The sequence below is a fragment of the Chlamydotis macqueenii genome, chromosome 7, assembly GCF_036417535.1.
Source record: "Chlamydotis macqueenii isolate bChlMac1 chromosome 7, bChlMac1.mat, whole genome shotgun sequence".
NCBI classification, from domain to species: Eukaryota; Metazoa; Chordata; class Aves; order Otidiformes; family Otididae; genus Chlamydotis; species Chlamydotis macqueenii.
In genome coordinates this window covers 25687492-25698673 of record NC_141562.1, presented here as the reverse complement: position 1 = coordinate 25698673, position 11182 = coordinate 25687492, and the positions used below count along the sequence as shown (strand labels likewise).

The following is an 11182-nucleotide window of genomic DNA, read 5'->3' as shown; positions in this document are numbered from 1 at the left end:
ATTCAAATCTGTCACCTGTTTTCTGTTGCTTCCTGTCTTTCCTCATATGTGGCACATGATATATAAATGGATGCTGAGACAGAGCTGGTCTTTGCATCCTGTCCCTCCCCGTCTCTGCTATTGTGTCAGTAAACCAAAGCTGTGAAGGACAGGTAACCTCATTGCAGCTGTTTAGCTGAAATAAGGGGAAGCTTGAAAACACGACTAAGAGGCAGCTAGGTAAGACTAATATGCAGACATCTGCAGCCATCAAACAGAACAGTATTTGTCAGAGAACGTCTGTGGTAGTAATGTATGATAGTGTCTGAATACAGCACTTGGCTATACAGCATGAACTGCTAGTACCTAAACATCAGACATAGCTTGAAAGCATGATTAAATGCATGTGTAATGAAAACAATTGACAGAAAAATGTGTTGTAAAAGATAATCACAAGCAGGAAAATGCATCATGCAATGTGTAAGGAATTTATTTAAAAGTCTATAAAGGAGAATGACAGATGAGAATCTTTGGGTTGCAGTGCTGGAGAGTTGAGCTCCCCTCCACAGTGCATCTTTGTATTGCCAGCACACAATGTAGTGATTCCTGCTACTGAAATGCATGATCGGAGTGGTGCCACACTGAGCTTTGTGGGTGAGCAGTGTTCTGGAAGATCCAGGTTTGGAGACAGATTTGGGAATCTGTGTACATGGAGCACTTGTATCTCAAAATCACCTTCTGTGCAAGTTTGAATAAACTCTATAGGAACACTTAGGTGTGCATGGATGGAGAAATAGTTACCAGAAAACAGGAAGCTGAAGAGAGGAAAAGTACAGCTGAGAGGCAGCGTGTGAAAGACTCCCAGGAACAGGTAAGCTCCAGAGCCAAGAGGCCTTGCTGAATCCACAGGAACTGCTAAACCCAGGACATAGATGAATCTACGTAAGGCCACCAGCACACGCCATCAACAGTGGGTCATACAACTCGGGCCATATCCAAGTAGGCAGCAGTGGCTACACGCAGAGAGATTACAGGGTTACATATGCATCTGCAGAAACATACGGACTTGCTACACATAAAGACCCTGGCACATCGGTGGGAGCCTCTGTACCTGAAAAAAACCACTGCAGTCAGCTTCCTCTTCCCCACTGGGTAACGATGAGTGCCTACATGTGTGCGGATCACACAGGAATGACTGAATTTATTGTCTGCATAGTTATCTGCTACTAAGTCTATTATAACAGCTTAATAAAAGGTATGCTAATAAACATTGGCTGATCTGTTTCTCCACAGACTTGATCCTGTACCAGGGAAAAGGCAGTTTACAACACTGGAACTCCAAGGGAGGAAGACTTAGGAAGACACCTGGTTCTGCCCTTACCTGTCTTTTGACATTGGTTCCTCAGAGAAATCTGCCTTTTGCAGCCTCACCTGCTTGTTACTTTGCTTCCGTCTGCTGCTGTTCTTGTACTTAATGTTCCAGGAGAGTTTCATGGTCCTCTGCCACTTCAGAAATCTATCTTCTCTTTTCACTCGGATTCCCTTGAGGTAGCACAAGGTCAGTGATTTTGAATGAATTACCCCCTTGGTGCCTTTGGTGAGGTCAGGCATATAAAAGAGATGGAAATGAACAGACACATTAATGAGACAGGAGGTCCCTAGAATTTCAAAGAGTCTGGATAGGGTAAGTATTTCATACAGAGCTTTGAAACAGTCATGTTATAAAGTGGATACAGGTTCATGGCCTAAGATGACCATTCATGTGCAATGCCCCACATGTCATACGCTATGGGACTCTGCAACCTGCAGCATGTCCTCCTTCATTTAGATCAGGGCTGCAAACTACCTGCTGGAAAACTTTTTTTTTTTCCTCTCAAATTGTTTGAAGAGGAAGTTTGAGTTAATTGTTGAACACCGGTTACAGCCTCTTCTGACTGCTGAGGGTGGCCCCATGGCTGTGAACGTGTGATGGCCCATGTACCTGAACGTACTTCTCCATGAGTGGCTCTCTGTGTGTCCCTCATGTGTGGCAACACACTTTCTTCCTTTTCTACAAATACATCTGAGGTATTGACTATTTCTGCGGCTTCCGAAATTGAAAGCAAACCAAAACTGCAGGAAACTGACAGGGTTTTGTTGGTTTCTTTTGTTTGTTAGGTTTAGTTTGTTGGGTTTTTTTAACAGTATGATTTCAGCTACCATTCTAAGACTTCAGAAATACTTAGTTTCTAGTGTTAAAGTACAGTAATTCTGTGGTGACAGGTGATTTTCTAGAAGAAAGGCTGAAAGTACTGATGTATTTAAATGAAAATTGGACAATCCTGAAGTCCAGCTATGCTTTCAAAAGCTTACTGCCAGTTTCTTCAAAGACTAGAAATGGTGTTTTGATTTTTGCCTCCTTTTGTTTCTTTGACAAAAGCATATGTGCCCTTTCAGGGCTTTTAACTCTATTTAGAACATTTACATTAAAATATTATAATAAAAATCACATGGTTGTGACTGATATGTTTCAGATGTTAATGGGCTGTGGCCAAATCACGGTTCATCATGACTTAGCTGCGCTGTGGGCAACTGGTTTCCCCGTGGATATGGCTTAAAACCTCTGCACTCTGGGATACTTCCTGCTTCTGCTTGAAAATAAAAGCATGAGTCATTCTGGAAGGCAATTAAGGAAGAGATGAAATAAATTGCAAATAATTACTCACACAATACCCCCAGTATAGTTCCAGATCTACTTGTAAGACCTTATCAAGTTTCTTAGGTTTCTACTTTTTCAAAGCTTCTGGTTATTTGTGGGTGTTCAGGCTGCATGATGGGAAGGCCTAACAGAAATGAAATCAATAGCAAGCGAATTGGGCAGGACGCAAACGATTTTCCAACTTATTTGAAGCAAGGCACAAGGTAAGTGTCTTCTAACTTTTGCTGAATTTAGCGGAAGAGAATTGTAAGCAGTGCAGTGCTCCCAAATTGTCAGGGAAAGTAAGATCTGCTCTTTCTTGGGATAATCAGTATCTATAGGGATAAAGGGTTATTCTAATTAAAGTAAATTTAAAAAGTAGTTTGAGTATTAGGACTATTTACTGATAGCTATACTTGTGTGCCTAATGACTGCTGTTGCCTGTTTATTTGAAATTAAGGCCTGCTGTAGGACATGTATTAATTTAAACAGCATGTGTGTATGTACAACTCTCCTTTTGGGGGGGGGGGAACAAACAAGCTGACACAAATACATCTGTTGCACTTTCTTCTTACTTCCCCCACTGTCCTCAGTGCCACAATACCCTACTTTCTGCAGTGACTGTATTTCAGACACTTGGCATAAATAGTACTTAAGTAATTACTGGTTTTTGTGTCCTTGCTGTCTGCTCCTTATAAGAAACAGCTTCACCTTGTCATCACCAATGCTGGAATGAGACTTTGCATAGAAGCCACTTGGTGCTTCCATGTTTCCTGCACACTTGCCAATGCATTCTGTGTCTGACTCTTTAGTTGTGTTTTGTAACTGTTTACATCTCCAGGTCATGTAACTGTAAAAATGCCTCTAGGTCTATTGCAATTTGGCAGGGTTAAATTATTAAACTGAAAGGTAAAGCAAATGTTTACATTATTTCAATTTCATCTGCTCTTTCAATGTGACACAAAAATACTTCTGTAATTCCTAGCTGACACTGGGCATGAAACTTTGCTTCAACACTTTACTAGATGGTAATTCAAATGCACACTATTGTCTTGTCAAGCAAATTACATGACAGCAAGCCCAACTGTTCTTCATTTGTTGCTCAAAGCTACACCAAGTGTAAATAAGGACTGGTGGTACTGTTGCGTGTGGTGGGTCTTGAAGTGTGTTGTCCAGCAGTGGGATCCCCTCCTGGTTGGTTTTTTACAAACACAAGTGGTCAGAGATGGTCCCTGGGGCAGAGAGCTGGCAGCAGAAGGCAACGTGTATAGGATGCGTTAAAGCAAGAAAGGAGCAAGGTACATGATGTGACGGCAGACAGTGTTTTAATCTTTTGAGGCTGGGTTTAAGATATCATAAATCACATGGATGAAAGCTTTTGAAAAACGGACTATGAGGGATGGGACAGGATGGAAGGAGGAGGCTGGTGTACGTAGTATACTGCAGGCTCAGACACTTCAGATTCTCAAAAACCAGTTTCCTGTTTTGACTTGTGCTTTCAGTTTGCATTGCTGCTACTTTTGCTTTCCAGACTTGCCCTTGGTCAGCCTGCCTCAGCTAGGGTGCGGAAAGAGCCATGAGATGGGTCAGCTCTTCCCCATTTGAGTGGATTTTGTCTCCTGGTGTTTGTGGATTCAAGAAAAATATTAGAAAAAGAGTAGCCTTGGCCCTCTCCATGCTTAGACAAAGTGCTAAAACAAACAAAACCGAAGCTCTTTCAGCCTAAACTGCCCGAGATAACCTTGAGAGCACTGTTGTGATGAGGGAAGCTCTGTTTGGGTTATCTCCTACTTCTGCCGCCCCAGGGCCGGGATCAGCTTGTCTCTGTGCGCTGCTTGCTTTTAACTGTTAAAGCCGCTCCCGTGAGGTGGTGTGACACCGCTCATTTGTACAGAGGCCAATTATGTCAATTTGCACAGAACACTACACCTGGCAGCAGTAGGTTTCCCTAACCTTGCAAATTTGGTGGTTCTTCCCACCTTTTTAGCCTCCAAACACCTCTAATTTTGCCCCGTGGCTATGGAGACTGGAGAGGGACAGCGGGGGTTTTCTCAGTGATGTGGCACAGGCCCCGCGGCCCGCAGGTGACAACTGGCTGTCCGCGGCCCCTTGCCCCACAGGACGCCCCTGCCTGTAGAGGAATTCCCCCGGCAGCGTGCCGAGCGCCGCCCTCCCTGAGGAAGGCTGGCCGCCCCGGGCCGCGGCGCGGAAGGGGCTGGCGGGGGGGCCGGGCCCGGGCCCGGGGCGGCCGGGAAGGTCCCGTGATGGGGGAACGGAGCTGGTCGGTGCCTCGCCCTCGCGCTAGGGGTGGGGCCCGCCCCGCCGGCACCAATCAGAGAGCGGGGATGGGAGGGGGTGAGTGGCACGAGACCAAGGCGCCAAACAGCTCTTCCTCCTCCGGCCGCCCAAGGCCGCTTCCACCTCCCGCCCTCTTCACAGCCAATCACAGCCGTGCTCTGTCCACCCGTCCCGCCCCTGGCGGCAAAGAACCAACGGGAGGCGGCATTCTTTCGCCGCTCAGCCAATCAACGACCGAGCCTAAAAAAACCCCACCCATCCTCGTCGCCTCCCGCCCGCAGGCCCTGGAGGGGAGGGTCGCTGGGGTCGGCCGCTTTTGCTATGGTGCTGGTGGTGGCCGGTCTCCCCGTTCCCCTGCGCCGCGCGGGGTCAGCAGGGCAATCCGCGCCATGACCCGGCCGCTCGGCGTAGGCGTGCCGTCGCCAGGCCCGTCCGTCACTAGGTCCCGACGCCATTTTGCGGCCGCGGCCAGAGAGACGGCCCAAGGCTTCAGGTACCGGCGGGGAGCGGCTGAGGGGCGGGTGGGGGCGCGGGGGGGCGGCGGCGGCGGCCGGCGCGAAGCACCGTTCCCGCCCAGCGGGGCGCCTCTGGCTCCCGGCGTGCAGCGCGCCGCCGGTAGGGGGCGCTACTGCGGGCGGCTCCCGACGTGCGCCGCGGCGGGCGGGAGCGGCGCCACGGCTGCGGGCCGAGCGTCGAGGCAGGCCTGGGGGTGGCCGGCGGCCGCGGGAGCCTGGCTGTGCTGTTCCCAGCTCCCGCCTTTCAGTCCCGGCTGAGCTGGGCAGGTGGGGGTGTGAGAGCGTCCGGGGCCGTGGTGATGCCCTCTTCCTCTGTACTGGCACCCGGGAGTTCCAGCCCTGAGGTGCTGGCCCTTGCTTTCACCTGGTGATGGCAGTTTGTTGGCCAAGGCGAAAGCCAGGCAACCTGACAGCAAACGAGGAAACTGAAGATGATGCCTGGCCAAGTGCTGAGGAGCGTCTTCAGCACACCATCTGAAACACTGAGGCCTCCCACGTGTACCCGTACATCCTCCCATCTTATGTCTCGGTGTTTGTTAGCCAGTCCACCTGTAGAGCTAGGCAGGCTTCAGCAGTTCGGCCCTGGAGAATTTCAGTTGCTATCGATTCAGCTCTCAAGCCTGCTCCAGCTGTGAATTGTACTGTATCACACACTTTCTTTTTTTTTTTTCCACTCTTTGCCTTTCTTTGAAGGTTCTAGTACACTTCCTTGTCTGAGATACAATATAGCACTTGAGAAATTATTATTTTTATTGTAGTTGGACAGTTCCTATCCCTCGCACTTGTAAAAAGTGGAATTGCAAATGCAAAGTAGAAAATGTTAATGGATAAGCACTTTAAAACATATCGCTCTCCATTCAAGTTAAACTTTTATTCTGGAAAGAGAAAAAAGTGCTTCTATCCTCTCTGTTATGTTATACAAGGCTTTGTATCATTATGGAACAGGCATGAGTTTTGTTACAAATCTCTTACATTTAAAATAAAAGACAGCAAAAAGATACAACAATGAGATAGTGGATGTGGGAGGAGATAAGCTGTCCTTCAAAATCAGTGGCTGTGGGAAGAAGGAAGAAGAGAGCAGGAGGTTTTGATTTCGGTTTTGGTTTGTCTTCAAGATTCAAGTGCAGAGAGGAATCTGAGGTAACTGAAGATGAGATTTGGATTGCTGACAGTGGTTGGTATTGCAGATGGGACTTTAACCTGAAAGGAATAAGTACAGTTGCTTAGCTAGGAAAACAGAAGGGGTTTGGAAGGATCTGCGGTACAGGAAGCTGTGGGCACGGTATGATGTTGCAGTTGCGAGAGCAGTCACAAGCAAACATCGGGAGTGTCCTGAGGAATGCAAGGCAGAGAGAGCCTTGCTGTGAGAAGGTGAGGTCAGGCTGTCAGAGTGGGAAGTAGTCTAGGGCAGAAAGACAAATCAGTCAGTAACAGTGAATAAACTTGCAATTTAACCTTTTGATTTTTCTGTTGAACTGAAATTTGGAAACCCTGTTGCTTCAGCATGTGGGAAGAATGGGCTTATTTTGGCCTATGTCAAATTAAGCTGGGACAGGTTAAAGGCAAGTAGTCTTTGTCAAGTTAATTCTTCTACTCTGTTTGGTAAGCCAGAAAGACAGTTTTAGGCACTCAGGTATTCTGATTATAGTGGCTTTTTATTGAGTTACAGTATTCTCAAACATCACTGCTTGCCAGTAGCCTAATTAAAGACACTTCAAAGTATCAATGCATTACATGCAGCTTTTTGTATTTGTGTAGGTGCTAAAAGTGAAGAAGCCATGTTAGAAAATGCAAAAGTGAAAGTAACAAGCTTATGGAAAAATTCAAAATTAAATCCAAGTTTAGACTGAGCAAGTGAGCAGTGGGTTCTTCTGTCCTGAACTTCAAAAATGGTTATTGAGTCTGTGAAAGCACAGTTCATGTATGGATGCTTGAATATGTTGGCTTAAAATCTGGATTAAATAAATTTGCCTTTGTAATCACTGTTACACAGACAGTAACAATATAGCTTTGTTTTGGAATGCACAGAAAGATTACAAAAGATGGAAGAAGGTCTTAAGCAAATTTGCATTATTCTTGCTGTCTCACTCCAATATTTTGTTGGAACTTGAAGAGAACTTTCCAAAACAGGCATAAGTGTAGCCTTGAAGTCGTTAGTAGATTTCCTTACTACCTAGGAGAAGATGAAGGTAGCAAGTTCATAGTTCTTGATGTATTTTAATGTTCAAATTGTACGTTACTTAGACAATCTGCCCGTTTTTAGAAGTGACGTTCTCTCACGGAGAAATGCCTTGGGATGTGAGAACGCCACTTATTCTTGCCAGAGGAAATAGCTCTGATTTTAAAGCTATTAATAATCTTATTGTATATGTCTATATTGTATATAAGACAGTTGTAGGCTACTGTTCTTGTTGGAAGCCTGAGGGTGCCCGTAGTGTGTGCTGGGAGGGATGCCACTGACACGTATATTTTGTTCAGGGGCAGTGCTGTACAAGTTCCTGCTGAGAAGTCTGGTAATAGCGCAGATAGGAGTTTGCATCCCAGCCTGGCAACAGGTGGGGGTCGGAGGGGGGGAACCCAATAATGAGCAGTGGTGCACAAAGGGTTTTGGACAACAAGAAGAAAGTTACAGGAGTAGGTGAACTTTACAACTTGGAGATGGAACTGTGTGGCTAGACTTGAGTGCAACTAATAATGCATTGAACAGGATTTGGTCATTGATGGTATCGGTAAGGCCAGCTGTTTACCACTATAACACCTTAAAAAGATACAGAGTAGGAGTTCCCAGCTCAAAGTGTTGACAGTGGAGATGGGAGGTTGTTAACGCCATCATGTAAGGTACTGGTGAGGTCTCACATGGAATACCAGATACGGGTGAGGTCAGTCCTGTTTAAGAAAGCTTAGTTTAAGCTGGAGTGGTTAAAATTTACTAGGATGGTAAAGGGAAGAGTTTGAGCAACGAAACTGACAGGTTGGCTTCATTAGCCAAGCAGAGTTATAGCCAGAAGGCGATGAGGATGCTGATGCTTTCTCTCATCTGTCAGAAAGAGCTATCAGAAATTAGAGCGGCTGGCGTTAAAAAAAATATCTGTAGAAATAAATTACAGCATTTTGATTTTATCGATATTCACTGTATGGGCATGTAGGTATTGTTCTTTTAAAAAGATAAAGTTATGTTTTCTCTTCAGAAACCAGACCATTACAGAGTTCTTCAAACCAGTTTTAAACCAAGGTAAATATGTGTTTTTTAATATGAGTTTTAATTATACAAGTGTGCGGAAGTATAGTCCAATCTCATTCCAGATTGGAGCAGCAATAAAATTAGCACAGCTTACCAAATATGTAAAAATGTACACATTTAAATTTTTTTCTAATAATGTAACTGAAAATGTTAATTTCCTATTAAAAATTAATTTCTTCAAATAGTGATGTGATTATTATTTGAAGTTATTGTCTCATGCTTAAGCCAGATTGTTTGTAATAACCAAAGTGTGATACAGATCATGCGATTCATTGATACGAAATAAATCACATGGCACTAGGAAAACTAAATTATTAAGTAAATTCATTTTTAATTGCATGTAAGAGAGAAATAAAATATCAAGTAACACAGTACAATAAAATTATTTTTTTCCCCCCAGTTTTGTGGTAGTGAATAATTTGTCTTGTCTTTTCTCTCTTAGACCTTGGCCATAAAGACAGAACTGTGTTGTGCTCACCGGACAGAGGAAATGTAAAAGATGCAGGAATTGGACTGTCAGTTTTACGCACTGAACGTTTTGAAAAGAAAGTATCTTCTCCAAAGAAGGTCAGAAGAAAAAAGATGCCAGACCAAACACCAAACACAAGTCCTGTGTTAGATGCCTTTCGGAGAGGAATTAAGGAGAAAAAGGACAGTGTAAACATTTTAGAGAAGGGCAGAGCATGCAAGGCACTGGATTCCTTGTACCCAAAAGTTGTGATTCAAAAACTCTTTATTACCACAGGGTCTCGGAGCTGTTTCTTAGCCAAAAAGGATAAGACTGTCAAGTCAGAACAGGGAAGAAATGAGAAGTGTCTGGGTGTAACAAGAGCACCATTGTCTTGTGGAAATAGTTGGGAACAGAAAACTGACTGTATGGATCTAGAAGACACTAGTTCAGACTCTGACAAATGGGTTTCATCATCAGAAGCTGATACTCAAAAAGCCTGTGCTAGAAATAATGGCACTGTGAACAACCTAGCTCTGTGCCAAACCCCAGGGCTTCCCGTGAAGTTGCCCTGCGCTCCAACTGACTCTGAATTTCGGTTGTCATTGGAAGCTCTCCACAGAGAAAGGAAGCGGAAGAAACATAGGATGAAAGAATCTAAGCCACATCCTGGGAAGCCATTCTCAGGAACAAGTGTATCACATCAGGTGTGTTTAAAAGGGTCGGTAGTGGTAGAAATCAGTGACCCATTGTGCATGTGATTTTTACTTATTTAATTTAAAAAATTTTTTTTCCATGTAGGATGAGATTCTTGGTGCAGCCTTTTTCAGATCTAACAAAAGTTTATCTCTTTTTGCTATTCCTTTGTACATTGTAGGTTATGCTTGGGCAAGCCAATTCTTAACTATTTTACAATAAATGAGAAATTCTGTTTTAAAAGCAGAGGAGATATTCTGGGTTAGATGCAAGGATGGAAATGCAATGGAAATTATAACTTTAAATTGTATTTTGTAGAAAAAATATCTTTGTCTTAAATGTCTTATAGTGTTGTATTTTCTTACAATGTAGAGAACAGCCTGCCAAATTAGTGCTAGTTAGAAGCTGCAGTTAATAGTTGTTCAGATTTATGCACTTAAGCAACAGTATTTAGATAGAGGTGGGAGCGGTCCTATTAAGTATGTAGTATTTCATTACAGGTTGAATTATATTCACTTTTTTACCATCCAAGAAAACCCTTTGATGGTTACTTGCAAGGAAGATCGCTATGTGTGCCTGCATAATGTGCTACGAATGGAACAAAAAAAAAGATTGTTTAGCTTTTGTTTCATTTTCTTCTTAGCTCCCCTCCCTCTGTTTTTGCTTGTCTTTTTTTTCTGTAATTTTGTTATTTAAGTTCCTAATAATTTGTTTGAGGAAAGCTACCTGGGCTATGTTACCATATAGCCCAGGGACGCAGGGCTAATGGCCCTAAAAATGTGGAGAGATCTAGAACCGGAGAAGAAAAAATATAAAATTTGGGTTGTGGAGAATACTTTTGTTGATATCTCTGCAGCTGTGTGAAATAAAGTGCATTACTACATTTCTGGTGGTGTGTGGAGCTAAGTCTGTGCTGAATTCAACACTTGTCTCAAGATGTCCTGGTTTTAAAAATCATGCAATTAACTTTTTTTTTTTTTTTTCTCTGTCTTTATTTTTAGGGAAATGGATGTTCTTTAAGAAAAATATCACATTCTGGTTCAAGGGAGACTGCCTCAGGTAGAAGCAGTGCTGATAATATGGAATTAATTAAACAATCAAGTTAATCACTTAGAGTCTCTTTTTAATGACTTTTTTGTCTTGAAGTTATGTTTTTCTGTTTTCTCTCTCTCAAAAACCCCTACTATATAGTCAAGGTTATTTCTGTTATATGGCAAGCTTAAAGATGTTTTAAAGTAGTTTGGGATTTTAGTGAAAAACAAATTGTTTGTAACTTAATTAGAAGTCATGATATTTCTTTGTTTTCGGCCCTTAGTTCCTGATTATTT

The 11182-nt window shown here is 43.6% G+C and overlaps 1 protein-coding gene across 1 annotated transcript in view; it reads left to right on the top strand.

Moving 5' to 3' along the window:
- The first annotated feature begins 5249 nt into the window (after nt 1-5249).
- The window catches only part of SLF2 (SMC5/6 complex localization factor 2), a 31088-nt gene continuing 25155 nt past the window's right edge, over nt 5250-11182 (top strand). Inside the window, exons 1-4 of the mRNA XM_086752310.1 lie at nt 5250-5447; nt 8658-8701; nt 9153-9865; nt 10856-10913. Coding sequence (XP_086608436.1) covers nt 5344-5447; nt 8658-8701; nt 9153-9865; nt 10856-10913 — 919 coding nt within the window. The 5' untranslated portion in view covers nt 5250-5343. The remainder of the gene's footprint in view (nt 5448-8657; nt 8702-9152; nt 9866-10855; nt 10914-11182) is intronic.